A 14,869-nucleotide genomic window follows, 5' to 3' on the forward strand; every position below is an offset into this window, starting at 1 on the left:
TTCTAAAGCCTTTCCCCTTATGACTCTTCTGTATGCAGCATTACTCAGCAGGAGAGTGAAGTGACATTTCAAACCTACCTTGAGGGACCTGGAAGAAAGAACTCTTAATGGCCACTTTGTACAGAAGCCCAGTGGGCAAGTGAGATACTCAGCCTGAGGACGCCAGAGGACATGTCTATTCTAATTCCCTTTTAGAAGTCTCATGAGATTAACCTATTCATCATCTTTGGTTTCTGTCCGGTTGACCAGTTGAATGTAATGTTCCCTGTGCTGTTTCATTTGCAGACTTCCCCATTGATCCATAGGGTAGAGCAGCCTGGGATGATACAAACGACTTTTGCTCTGCTTTCCCAACCTTTTTCAAACTGTTAATGAGCCAGCATTCAAAGGTTTAGGCTTCTCCAATATGGAATATGGATGTCCAGGGCACAACTAAGTTTTCCTGCAGATTTGCTTCAACTCTGCAGGCAGCCTCAGGACTAAGGGTACACATAGGAATGCAGGCTTCCAGTATATAGCCATATGTCTAGGGTGGGAGTGATGACTCCAAGATTTTCCCTGTGACTGCACTTACTAGATTACAAGTGTTTGATGATTGTGTCCTGTGAGCTTGAGCTGAGAGCTGTGTCTTGTGATAACGGCCTCCAGTCCCAACCCACTGCTGTTGCCAGTGCTAACATCAGATCTGGGCACCTTTAGACTCTTGGAGAGGGAGGCAGGCTTCAGAAAATTCCAACAGTGACTCAGCTGAAAAACTAGAGACCTGGCATAGAGAGAAGGCTGAAAGTAGAGAAAGTTTAAAATCAGTCTAAAAATAATTACTGCTGATTTGGTCTCTTGTGCTCTGAAATGGCATTAATGAGTTGGAACCTTCTGCCGGGTTGGGCTGTAAAGGGACAGTCAGGTCACTCGAGGGCATCTGACTGTGGGTCACAGTTTCCAGAAACTTGGCTCATTCTGTGGACTGAAAGAGATCTCAAACCAGCTTAATTCAGATTCTCCTATTGTTGGCATTTGTTTTATCCCTTTATCAGCTGTGCATTTTCTTTATATGTGTATACATATTCTTTGTAAACAATTTTATCTAGATTTGTTTATAACAAAGCAATAATGAACTTTGGGCAGTTTAAAATAGATATATTCACTTATTAAATTATTATTTTTACATTCCAAATTTCTTTGGGCAGTTTAAAATAGATATATTCATTTATTAAACTATTATTTTATATTCCAAATTTGTCCTGTGCCCAGTGATGCAGTAATGTCTTTTTATGAATGTATTACCTTAGCCTTTAATGACTGAGCCATCTCTAGCCCCACCAATTCTGTAGCAATTGTCTTGCTTTTTAAAACAGGTATCTGCTTGAAGCAGTAGGCCTTAGCTCCTTTGCTTCTGTTCAATGTGAGCTTTTTACAGGATACAGCTAGTTCCGGCCATCACTTTCCTGAAAGTGATTATATTCCATGTCATTCTTTTTATAGTCTTTATTGTTCATGGTGCTGTGTTTCTCTGCCTCTCTGCTTCTCCCCTACTTCCACACAGTGTTTTTAGAAGTCAGACTCTTTGTGAAATGCCCTGTATAGTCATTTTGGCTTTCTATGTCCTTGAATGTTAGTCTCCATTATATTGTAAGAGCTTTATTTATACGCTCCAACCTTTAACATAAATAATTTCATATGAAGCATGTTTGGGTGTAGTAAGGGTATAGTAATTAGAAACTTAAAGTAATAAAACATAGGGTTTTTGGCTGGAGTTTTCAAAGCTTTAGTGTACCTATACAAACCTCACAGGGATCTTGTTAAAATGCAGATTCTGGTTCAGACTTCTAGTGGTGTTTTAGGTACATTTTAATGAGTTCTTACCATGGCCATCCCTAACTTTTGAGACATTTCTTTTTAGTTCCCCTGAACTTCTGGTAGGTGAGATTTCTCATCTGTGGTTGATGATCTTAAAAGATTTGAACAAAAAGGAGATGTGCTAAGGACATGAAAATAAGTAGACACAAGGTCTCAGTGATGATTGCTGTAGCTAGTGAATGATGCACTTCTGGACTGTGCTCTGCTATGGGATGGACATTGCTAACCTCAACACTTTGTTAAGATAGGCTAATACTTATTAGAATTTAGGGAAAGAGTCACATCTGAGATGTGTTTTTGATGTTCAGTAAATGGAAAAGTTGCTGTTAGTAGGAACTTAACTGAACCTGGTCCAAATCATAAAATAGATGACTGACCGTCTCTAGAGAAGGTGGAATCAACTAGTGTGGGTTGTTATGCCATTTTCTATTCGGATAGGCTTGCTACCATAGTAGAGGATTTCTTTTGTTGATGTTTGAGGAAGATGGCTCTTACTATGTAGCTTTAACTAACTTAGAGCTTGCTGTGTAGACTAGACTGTCCTGGAACTCACAGAGACCCATGTGCCTCACCTCCAAGTCTTGGGATTGAGGGAAGATGCCATCAGGCCATGCTCATAGTAGAAGCTTTCTGTAGATAAATTCCTGTTGTTGACAAGATAATTTGCAAGAATCCCAAGATACTAACAGTTTGCAAGTTAGCTGAGATAAATAGAATTTGTAGCGGGCAAAACATGTATCAATACAAGTGAATCTAATAAACTGGAGGGAAGGAGGAAATCACCTGTATTGACTACTGTGTTGGTTTGGGGCTATTTAAAAAGCACTTACAAAACAAAATCAAAACCATTTTGGGTAAAAGCATAGTTCCCATAGCTCATTCTTGTCCTTAGTGTCCCTAGCTATGACCCCTTTAAACTACTTATTTCCTTTTACAATTTTTTCATATGTCTTTGTGCTATGTGATGATGCAAAAACACAGGTCTCACCTAGAAGAAAATAGAGGTAGTTTATTTTGGAGCCCAGTATGAATGACCATACCTTGGGAACACAAATTCAGGTTTCCTCAAATATCGTGTTCCAATGTGGTAACAGTTTGATGAAATTTTTATAGTAACAAAAGATAGTCATAAATTAAAGCACTTGAAAAATACACTGATGATAGCCAGGTGTAGTGGTTATATGTTGTAATCTCAGCACTTGGGAGATGAGAAGATCACTAGTTTGAGACCAGCCTAGTGTACATAGATAACTCCAAGCCAGTAGGTGATGAATGTTAAGACCCTGACTCAACAAACAAACAAACAAACAAACAAACATTGATTGAAATGCCAAGTAGACAGGTTATAGCAAAGCTAAAAAGTCTCTGTTATAGACTTAAGATATTATCTGCTGACATTCTTAGCCTTTGGGCATAATGGAAGCTTAGGGCTTATTTATACAGCTACAAAAGAATTTTCTTAAGGGGTACGTGTGGTGGGGGGAAGGGGGAGAGAGGTGTGAGGAGTGAGAGACAGAGATCTAAAGGGTTTCATTAGGGTAGTTTATAAGATACAGGCACCTTAGTTTTCCAGTTGTTTCATTGCTGAAGAAAATGTTACTCCTCTGTCAACTGCACATAAGTCCTCAGGGAGGACAGATCTGAAGCGTTTAAGTTGCTGTTTTGCCAGGTGTGAACCTGTTTGTTTTCTCAGCCTCCTCTACCTCATCGTTATTCCTGCCCACCCCACCCCTTTCTACTTGCAAGAACTTCCCCATCTCAGATTCTTTCAACACCTGGCTTTTTCATTTGTTTGGCTTTGGTTTTTGTTTTTTTTGAGACAGGGTTTCTCTATATAGCTTTGGCTGTCCTGGAACTCACTCTGTAAACCAGGCTGGCCTCAAACTCAGAGATCCACCTGGCTTTGCCTCCTGAGTGCTGAATTAAAAGCATGTGCCACCACTGCCTGGCATATATTTAAACCCTGGGTTCAGCTATCAACCATGGATATCTCAAATGTCTGTTTGGTTAAACTATCCAGTGTTTAGACTTAATATAATCTAAGCTAGCCACTTACAGTTCCATGACCTGAACCTCCTTGTCCTTAGGACTCATGTTCTTGCCTTCTCCATTCCTTAGAGCTGTCAGCTTATGGAAATAGCTGATTCTCTGTTCATCTGCTCCTGATCTGTTTTGTCATGCTTCTGTCTTTAACTTGTAGCACTTGACTGGCTCTTTAACTCCTCGCTGTTGTCACCATCGAATCCCCACAACCCACATAAAGGTGGAGGGAGAGACCGAAGAGAACTTCACAAAGTTGTTCTTGGACATCATGGCATGGTGCGCGTGCGCACACACATACACACACATACACACACACACACACACACACACACACACAATAATGTTAACAATAACAGTTATAAAAGACTGATTGTACCTGGCATTGGTTAAGATGTAAAGGGACAGGACTCATCATGCTCATGGGAATGACAGTGTTTAATTTAAGCATTTTTGCCACAGTAAATAAATGGATAAATGCATCCACAATGTTGCCTGTATTTAGGAAATGAAGGCTAAACACACATACTGTGTCTTTATCTGGGAGGGGGTCATATGCCTGAGGATAATGGTATGGCCTGATGCTGTAGTAATAGCTACTTTGAATCTTGTGTGTAATGTTCTGTCACGGTCTACCATGAACGGCAGTTAGTTGGGTACCACAAGTGATGTCTTGACTTTGTCTCCAGACTTGGAGAAGTTTATTCTTGTGCTTAGACATCTGGGAAGAAACCTGCGCTGGATGGCTTGTCACTTACTTGCTAGTCAGAGCTGTAGTAGGGGACAGTTATACTCACTGTTTGTTGAATACTTGTGTTATTTGGGTTCATTTTGAGAGATGGATGGTGTGGTGCTTTGAATGAGATACCCTCATAGGCCTGGATTTGTTAATACCCCAAGTTGGCTGCTTGGGGAGGGTTAGGTGTGCCCTGGCTGGAGGAAGTATGTTACTTGGGGGCGGACTTTGAGGTTCAGAGACTCAGTCCATTTAGCTCTCTACTTCTAGCTTGTGGTTTTAGCTCTTGACTGCTGACTGCTGCCTCTGCTCTGTCATCATGGGCTCACTAAGGCAAACGTCTTCTTTATTCTTCAGATGAATAAAATGTCAAAGCTTCTATCTTAGAATTAATTCGTCCATACTTCATAGTAAAGCCCTTTTATTCTTTGTCCTTGTAGATGAAAGATACAGTTCTCTCAGGTCTGTCTGTCTGTCCGTCCGTCCTTCCTTTCTTCCTTCCTTCCTTCCTTCCTCTTTTTCTCATTTTTCCTTCCCTTTTCCTCCCTCCCTCCCTCCCTTCTCTCTCTCTCTCTTTCCTTTCCTTTCCTTTCCTTTCCTTTCCTTTCCTTTCCTTTCCTTTCCTTTCCTTTCCTTTCTTTCCTTTCTTTCCTTTCTTTCCTTTATTTCCTTTATTTCCTTTCTTTTGACAATATTCCATGGTCTCTGGAACTCAAAATCTTCCTGCCTTAGCCTCTCACGTGACTGGGGCTGCATAAATGCCTATCACATCTGGCTCTTATTCGTTTATTTATATATTTATTTATTTATTGAAGTTAGGTATTTGTTATTATGAGTTGGGCATGTTTGCTGAGCACTTTTTATCTGCTGTCTGATTTTGAACCTGGCTAGCAGTGTTATGAAATAGTTGTGAAATTTCAATCAAGAGGCCAGTGAGAAGAAAGAGGAGGCTAAAAGATACATCCAGATGAGGTTTTCAGAGTTATAGCCATCAGAAAGAGGTTTCATACCAGGTTTGTTTCCTCAGGTAGTGAACTTTACGAGATCATTCTGCTTCCATCCCAAATATTTGAAATTTGGGGCTGCATAGAAAACTTGTGCATGCTAGAAGTTTTCAGAAGAGAACTTATAGATGAGACATGCTTATGCTAGATTAGTCTGTGGTGTGTTACACATAATTCTGTGTTTTAACAAAATGTCACGAGAAAAGCGAGAATCTAGTAAGCACACTGAGAGCCAGTGAAGGAATATGGTTTGACTTCCCAGTTGTACTGCAGGCATATCCAGACATTAATAACAACTATAACTGAAGTTCCCAGTGGCAGAGCCTCAGGTGGTAGCACCACTCCCTAAGCCTGGTGGATGAGAACAGTTTTGCTGTTGCTTTAGTAGAAAGAGTTCTGGTGGTCAGTCATCCTGTAACTTCTAATGAGGACTGAGTGACCAGCTTTCCAAACCATCAGTTACCTGTACATTATGTTCTGTGTTTCTGAAATGCTCTTAGAGGTTAAATCTGCCTTGGGTGACCATGGGAGGGGGAAAAGGGCCTGGTCTGGAAAGAAAAAGAGGTTATGAGCATTCCTTTTCTTCTTCTTTTTTATTTATTTATTATTTATTTATTTTTTTGTCACCCTAGTATTAAGCATGCTCCAAAATCCACTGGGAAATGTCTTAGGAAAAGCCCCCTTGAGCTTCCTGTCTCTGGATCCCCTTGGGTCTGACTTGGACAAGTTCCCAGCACCCTCAGTTAGAGGATCTCGCCTGGACACCCGGCCCATCCTGGACTCCCGTTCTAGCAGCCCCTCTGACTCAGACACGAGTGGCTTCAGCTCTGGATCAGACCATCTCTCAGATTTGATTGTATGTAACATGCTCAGGAGTTGGGGGGTGTGGAGGTGGAGTTATCTGTGTATCCTAGGGGAAGATGCTACAGTACCTGTCTTAGAGCTTGAAAGGGGTGCCTCAGAGTAGGATGCAGGCAAGAGAGGTCATCAGGCACCTTTGTATGGCTGTCATTCTTAGCAAACTCAAAGACACGTTGAATGTCCATGAGAAATGTATTTCAGAGTCCAGTATCTTTTACTTGTTAGAGAACAGTAGATTTCAAAGTAAATGTGAGCATCTTGTCAGTGTTCTGTTTCTTGAAGTACATGGATGTTTTCTTTTTAGTCTTTAAAAAATATTATTTATATACCTCTGTGTATAATGTCCCAAAGTTCATAAGTGGTGTTTTAACACATGACATTAATAAGTCATAATTAATCATTAACACTGGGATTGTGATGTAGATGTGACTCCAGCTCCTGTACTTTTGCACTGACCCATGACAACTCACAGTCTGAAACTATCATCAAATTTATATATCCTATTTTTTACCTACAGTCAAGGTGAGATGTGCAGGTTCCATGTTAACTAGAGTTAGGAAATGGGGAGGATGGTATAAATAGCATATATAGGCTAGCATACAGTAGAGCTGGAGGGTACAAGTAATTACGTGCTTGTCTTGAAGGGAAAGAGGCAATGAGACAATTTCCTGAAATAAAATTCAGTTTAAGATAACACCTTAACTTGCTTTTCAGTTACTAAATGCCGTGAGCTAAATGTTGAATTGAACAGGAGGGCTCATTTCTCCTCATCTTACCTTCGAGGTCACCCATTCATGACTTTCAGAACCCACCCTGTGGTCAGCTTCCACCATCCTGGACTTTGAACACTGGCATTAATTAGTATTCTTGTTGCCCATACATTTACCTTGTCCAGACTAGTCTCTAGAATGACAGCTACAATCAGGTCCTTTACTTCTCTGGACTTGAGGTCATACCCTGTGGGATAGGTTCACAAGGTACTTGCTCCATTTCATTACTTAGAGAGAACTCATCTTGGGAATTTACTTCATGCCTGACAAATACAGCCCTCTCAGATACACATCTAAGGATTAAGTTGGAACGAGACAAAGCTAACACAGAAGAAGAAATGAAACAGTTTTTTATTTATAGAAAATATTCTATCAATAAATTTTAATACATAATTTTGATGCTCAGAATTTCAAGCTTTAACACAAATGTAAAGTGTAACATGTCCAAATACATTTCTAGTAGAATATAAGCGTGTCGGAGGGAAGAAAGTTGTTAGCAGTAGTAGTGATAAGTAACTGGGTCCTTAGGCTGTAACTGGTCTCCTAAATAAAATGTGATGACTTTATCAAAATTGTTACGAAAATTCTCTGGCAAGAAAAAAATGTCTTTGTTGAGAGAGAGAGAGTTTATTTTAATTATATTATCTATAACTAATCTTAAAAATAAATAGGAAGACAGACTGAATGAGAATATATCAAAATATAAATGCAAATTTTAAATGTTATATTAGATATTTTCGTATTTCTGTTATGTGATCGTTACTTTAAACAAAACTGTCTTTTAAAACTTGTGTCTGTTTTTTCCTCCTCTAGTCAAGCCTTCGAATTTCCCCTCCTCTGCCCTTTCTTTCTATGACGGGAAATGGTCCCAGAGACCCTCTAAAGATGGGCGTTGGGTCCCGAATGGACCAAGAACAAGCTGCTCTTGCTGCAGTTGCTCCCTCTCCAACCAGTGCTCCAAAGAGATGGCCAGGAGCTTCTGTGTGGCCATCTTGGGACCTTCTTGGAGCTCCTAAAGACCCATTCAGCATAGAGAGAGAGGCTAGACTCCACCGGCAGGCTGCAGGTGAGTGCCGTATAGCTGTGGCTATGTGTGAAGCCTGAGACGACCACCACCACCACCACCACCTCCTCCTCTTCCTCCTCCTCCTATTCCTCCTCCTCCTCTTCCTCTTCCTCTTCTGTTTTGTTTGAGACAGGGTTTCTCTGTGTAGCCCTGGAACTCACTTTGTAGACCAGGCTGGCCTCGAACTCAGAAATCCGCCTGTCTCTGCCTCCCAAGTGCTGGGATTAAAGGCGTGCGCCACCACTGCCCGGCTTACCGAGACTTCTTTCTAGAGACAAAATTGACCTTTATTCACACAGTGATGAACTCTTCTGGAAGAGGGTTTGATAGTCTGGTAAAGTCCCAGGTCTAAAGAGCCATGTGCTCTGTAGAATAAAGGACAGCCGTGAGATTGAGTTGAAGGAAGCAGACAGCCTGGTGCACAGGCTGTGCTGCAGCAGAAGATGGCTGGCCCCACCTCTTACTGTGGGCTTCTGTGGAAAAGGCTGTGCACCGCCCTTGTTTTTGATTGTTGCATAAGAAAGACAAAACCTTGAAAATAATGTCTAAAGTTTTGTTTGACTTCCTTATTTTTAATTGAAAGTCATTGCACTCAAAGTTCATTTTCTGACTTTCTGCCCTGAGATATTTTGATTGGTACATTCAGGGTAGGTAGTCTAGTTGTTAACTTCTAAGATGTAGGATATCTCTGATCTGCTATGATCTCTTTGAAGTCCTTTAGTTTCTGTCACTTAAATAGTTTTAAGTGACAACTGGAGAGATGGCTCAGTGGTTAAGAGCACTGGTTGCTCTTCCAGAGGACCTGGGTATTCAGTTCCTACCACACTTATGGCGCGTTATGATTATCTGTAGCTCCAGTTCCTGGGGATCCAAACCCTCCCTAGCCTTTGAGGCATCAGGCATGCACACAGTGCACAAACGTATGTGCAGGCAAGACACCTATATACATAAAAATAAATATTAAATTGTCTTAATAGTCTTTTTTCTTTCTGAATTTTGAGACAAGGTCTCTCTACATAGCCCAGATTGTCCTGGACTGCACTGTAGGCTGGCCTTGAACTTCGAGATCCACCTGCCTCTGCCTCCTGAGTGTTGGGATTAGAGTTATATGCCATGTCCAGGTACATAATCTTAAGTATATGTTAAATCTGTTTTTTTTTTATATTACACCTGAGCTTGGAAGTAAATGAGTTACTTATTAACTACTAATGTCTTCATTGCTTTCCACCCAAGTCACTGTTCTGTGGCCTAGTACCTGACTGACTGAACATTATTTCTCGGTTACATGTGTTTGCATAGAGCTCATCTCTATCCCAGTCTCCCCTAATAGTGTGAATACCTGTTCACCTAGTGATTCTGACAGCCCATGTTTGTGATTATTGTGTGGTCACTGTATGGAATGCTTTCTGGAGGCTACCTGTTTTATGTGAGATATTGCTAGCAATGCCCAGTTTCTTGTCACAGCAACACATTAGCCCTATGCATGTTAGGGAATAATGTTTCATCTCCTTGAATGTCCTCCTCAGTGCTGAAGGCAAGGGTAATGTGTCGAGAAGTCCTCACCCAGGTCACCTTGCAATGGGAAAGGCTGGAACTGACCTCCAAGAACAGACCTCTGGAAATTATCAGGACAAGCCAAGCTGAAGAGAGTTCCAAGCAGAAAGAGCCTCTTGACACATTTGGGTTTCACATAAGTAGGAAGCAGAGGGTTTGGGCAGAAATCCATTATCGTACTGTGTGGGCAGCAAGGAAATCCCGTGCCGCCTCACGTGCTTGTGAGCTGGGTCGTGGGGCGTGGGGATGTGCCTACTACTGAGTTGTGTCTACTGACAGCATTGTGACTTCTGCAGTTGATGAATTCAGAGGCAAGATGAGGAAACAGAAGAGCGTCCCTTTAGCTGAGGGAGAAAGTCTACGAGGGTCAGAAACTTGTAGGGCATTGCATATGTAGTTGTTCTGTCTACTCCTAAATATTTATAAATCTACTTACTACTATAAACATTAGCAAGATAAAACTGCTTTGTTAAAAAAATGCTTTGTTGATAGTTAATAAGTTATTTAGTCAAAATAGCTTTAGTTGTGATTTTTTTTTTACCCTATACATCTGATATTCCTTTTGATTTTATTGGAGGCAAAGCTGATGAAGTAGGATTGTTAAATATTTGAGGAGACATAAAGTGTTCTGTCTTCCAGAATAATCATGGATACTCTTCTCCTGGGAAGCCCAGTTGTGAATGTTCCATTTCCCCATCAAGTCCATGTCAGAGGAGGGAGTGGCTCTGTTGGTTGTCTGATCCCTTGGTTTTTGCTTTGTTTTCTCCCACAGCTGTGAATGAAGCTACGTGTACCTGGAGCGGCCAGCTTCCTCCCCGGAACTATAAGAACCCCATCTACTCATGCAAGGTGTTCCTAGGAGGTGTTCCTTGGGATATTACAGAAGGTGAGCTGCCTCTGAAATCTCTTATGAGTTGAAGGTGGAGCATATCTTTCAAGAGTGTAAACCCTAGCGTCCAGTTTAGAGCCTGAACCTCTGCCTCAGCACAGGGTGTTACGGAGCAGCTGAGAGAGTGAGTGTGCATTTCATAAGCTTCTGTAGAGCGCTGTGTGTGTGCTTGCACAGGAGACCAGCAGTCAGTTCTGAGTTGTTTTTCAGGAGCAGTGAGCCTTGGGAGGAGTACTGCTGATCCTGTTTGTCTTTCCTGAGTAGACTGTGTATTGGTTTCTGTTGTTCTTCCCCACCTGTGCAGCTGGATTGGTTAACACCTTCCGTGTTTTTGGCTCTCTGAGTGTGGAGTGGCCTGGTAAGGATGGCAAGCACCCCCGGTGTCCTCCCAAAGGTAATATGCCTAAAGGTAATAAAGACGTGGTAGGAAATTTTTTTTCCCTCTCCCTCACATGTACTGCACCATGTGTTGCTGGGCTGTCACAGACGCATGCTGGTAAAGTAGGCACTCCAGGGTAAAGTCAACACACCCTCTTTTGTTTTGCACACTCCTTTGTCCATCTGTCCAAATCTGCAGTGATATGGGAGATACCATCGACCCCTTCCTGAGCACCTCCCTCTGAACCTAAACCCCACCGGTGCCTTCCCTCTTGAATAAGGTGTTCACTTCACAAGTGTTCTTTTGCCTGCCTCTGCTGCCTCAGGGGTTGTTGTGTGCCCCAGTTCTGAGATTCCCTTTGGAGTTGGCAGGAATGTGGACCAAGTATCTGATTCCTCACTGGTCTAAAATGAGGTCCTGCCCTGTAGAAAGAAGCAGGTGCTATTTTCACTCTGCCCCATCTTCACTGAACTTGAACCAGTGGCTTAATTAGGCTTTTAAAGCAGTACCTGCATCCCCTGGCAAAGTGACCATAAACCTGCTATTTTTCCTGGCTCCGTTGGACCTGGGCATACTCTGTGTTCTGGGGTAGACAGCTATATGGTCATAGGTGGGGTCTTCTGTCTCAGCTTAACAGTACCTTCCCTTAATGAAATTTGATATAAACCTCTCTCCCTTAGCATAGCATAAGGCATAGTAAAGGGTCTGACAAGCCTTCTGGGTAAGGGATTGGATTCAGTGGTGGAGACTGCGGGGTCCCCAGCACCCACCCTCCAAAACAGTGCCTTGCACTTGATGTTTCTCCCGTGGAAGAAACTCCCTGCTCAAAGCTTTGGCCCCTCAGCCACACACGAGGATGTTAAGTGGCCACCTGAGGGATAGTAAGTCTTCTTTTCCTTTCATTGAGTATAGGGTATGTGTATTTGGTGTTTGAACTAGAGAAGTCCGTCCGGGCCTTGCTTCAGGCTTGTTCTCATGACCCGCTGAGCCCAGATGGCCTGAGTGAATATTATTTCAAGATGTCCAGCCGAAGGATGCGCTGCAAAGAGGTGAGTTAGCTTGGTGATCCTATATTCGTTACTTTCCGTTGCTGTGTTGGTTACTTTTTATTGCTGTGATAAAACACCATGACCAAGGTAACCTATAAAAGAGAACAGTTCATTTAGTTTATGGTTTCAGAAGGCTAGAGCTCAGGAAGTGGCTTGAGGGCACTGGCAGCATCTCAGCCTCAAGCCAGAGCAGAGAGAGAGCACCTGGGGAATAAAGGAACACAACCTCAAAGCCTGCCTCAGGCAGGCTTTCAACAAGGCCACAGTTCCTAATTGTTCTCAAGTAGTTCCACCAACGGAGGACTAAGCATTCAGACATTCTCATTGAAGCCAACACAGTCACTGTGATAAAATACCATGACTTAAGACAACTTACAAAAGAATTTTATTTGGGCTTATGGGTCCAAAAGGATGAGAGTTAATAATTGATGTGTTTACAAAAGGATAAAGAGATAAAGAATATGTTCTGTGGGTGTGTGATGAGGTGTGGGGGAAGGGGATGTCTCAGAGGGGCCCATGTTAAGGCATCCCATCCCCCTGAGGGACCAGCCACACGCTGGTATAGTATAGAATAGAGTTTATTCAGGGCATGGGGAGGGGAGTTAAGAAGGTAGTAGAGGCAAAGAAAGGGGGAGAGAGAGAGACAGAGAGACAGAGACAGAGACAGAGAGACAGAGACAGACAGAGATAGAGAGAGACAGAGACAGAGACAGACAGAGACAGAGATAGACAGAGACAGATTCAGAGAGAGACAGAGAGAGAGAGACACAGAGAGAGAGAGACAGAGAGAGAGAGAGACAGAGAGAGAGAGACAGAGAGAGAGACAGACAGAGACAGACAGAGAGAGAAGTAAAGGCCAGCCATGGCCATTAGCACATGGAGAGAGGGGGAAGGGAAGGGAATGGGGAAGGGGAGAGCAAGAGTAAGAGATTAAGAGAGCAAGGAGGGGGGCAAGCAGCCCCTTTTATTATAGTGGGTCAGGTCTACCAGGCTGTTGCCAGGTAGCTGTGGGGAGGAACATACCTGGTTATTGCCAGGAAACTGTGGGGTGGAGTTTAGACAGAATGCTAACAATAATGGCAGGAACAAAATGCTAAGAGCTTACATCTTTTACCATAAGCACAAAGCAGAGAGAGCAAGTTGTTGGAAGTGAAAGGAGGATTTTCATTTCAAAGCCTTTTCAGACTGACTCAGTTCTCCAGCAAGGCTATACCTCCAAAATTCTCAAACTGCACCATCTACTGGGGACACCTTTCAAACACCCAAGACTTTGGGAGACATTTCTCATTCAAACCACCACATTATTCTTCCTTTCTTGATATTTGGCATATCATGACACTAGATTTTCTTGGCACCAGTTCTTGCTGAGGCAAGAAATCTGGGTTTTTTTGTTTGTTTTGTTGTGTTTTGTTTTTTGTCCCACAGTAAGTACATCCACTATTTTCTAGATTGCATTTTTTAAAAAATCCAGCTATTGAGACTTAGTGGGATAAAAGGGAGGTGTGTGTGCACACACAATCCTGGAGCCAGTGGGGAGTTGAGCCTTCCCAGCCCTTTCTATTCTTTTCTGATCTACACTTAAATCCCAAACCTCATCTTAGAGATGAAATTGAAAGCTTTCTCTGCTTGTACTAAACTGATAAAACCCTACAGATATTCCCCCTAGTTCTCAGACTGTGCTTTCTGACCCTATAATGTATGATGGTGCATAAACTCCTTAGCACCCACCCTGCCTTGGCTGCTTCACTCCCTCTTGGGCCTTGGTTAGTTTCAGAGCTCTGTCAGTATGATACTTCTCTAAACGTTCTTGACAGAAGCTGGTGTGTCCTGGATAGCACATTGATTTCACACTGGGGGATCTCATTGCAGATTTTTAGGCTTACTGAATCATTTGTGTGGGGAGTTTAGGAATCTCTTTTAATCAGGCTTCCCAACTGGATAGTTTTGAGAGCCGGTGCTTTGAGTTTAGAAATTGGTACAGTGTTTTTATTAGGATGATTCCAAAGAACATCATTTTTGTGACATAAAACTATTTTGAAATTTTATTGCTCCTCTATAAGACAGGAAGCCAAAAATATCTGTAATTAAAACGATCAGTGCTTTCCAGGGGAGGGAAACAGACTAAAACAAAGCACAAAGTATTTTGGGGGGCTGTGAGATGACATTCAGCTACCATTGCAGTGTTGCAAAGTCGCCACTCATTTCCTCTAACCCAGCAATGTGCAGCAGACATGAAGAAAACCCAGTGCAAATCTGGTTTGAGGAGATGGGAATTGTCAGCGTGGGGTCATCAGCCAGAACAGACAGTTTTTGGTGCAGAATGTTGCTAGTTGAGGGGGCTCGTGTGTTTTGGGGGAGGGGTGCACTATGCGGAGACTGTCGGTTTTTGTGCATTTTTACTGTGAACCAAAATCAACTCTAAGAAACTGAAGTCCATTTTAAAAAAAAAAAAAATCTGTATCTTAAAGGGGGAAATGCCTATCAGGACAGTCACACCACTTTTAAATAATTTATTGACTAGTCTGTCCTGTGCTTTATAGACGCTCCCCCCGTGTTTCTCTTGTTCAAGCAACTCATGTAGCTAAGATTACATCATCTACTCTTTCCTCCCTTGTCCCCTGCTTTCACACTTGAGACTGGCATAGCTACAGGACAGCCAGCCTG

The 14,869-nt window shown here is 42.3% G+C and overlaps 1 protein-coding gene across 5 annotated transcripts in view; it reads left to right on the plus strand.

The window, feature by feature from the left end:
* The window catches only part of Cpeb1 (cytoplasmic polyadenylation element binding protein 1), a 103,136-nt gene that overhangs the window by 81,948 nt on the left and 6,319 nt on the right, over window positions 1-14,869 (plus strand). For 2 of the 5 annotated variants that reach the window (XM_029479982.2, XM_085841597.1), the window contains exons 4-8: window positions 6,270-6,493; window positions 8,082-8,334; window positions 10,661-10,774; window positions 11,082-11,135; window positions 12,069-12,205. In XM_029479982.2, the coding sequence (XP_029335842.2) occupies window positions 6,270-6,493; window positions 8,082-8,334; window positions 10,661-10,774; window positions 11,082-11,135; window positions 12,069-12,205 (782 nt within the window). Of the gene's footprint in view, window positions 1-6,269; window positions 6,494-8,081; window positions 8,335-10,660; window positions 10,775-11,081; window positions 11,172-12,068; window positions 12,206-14,869 lie in introns of all 5 variants that reach the window. The other 3 variants (XM_085841596.1, XM_021166888.3, XM_085841598.1) reach the window with 2 other exon arrangements.

This window comes from Mus caroli, unplaced genomic scaffold, assembly GCF_978045245.1.
Source record: "Mus caroli unplaced genomic scaffold, Mus_caroli_1 scaffold_8, whole genome shotgun sequence".
Taxonomy (NCBI): domain Eukaryota; kingdom Metazoa; phylum Chordata; class Mammalia; order Rodentia; family Muridae; genus Mus; species Mus caroli.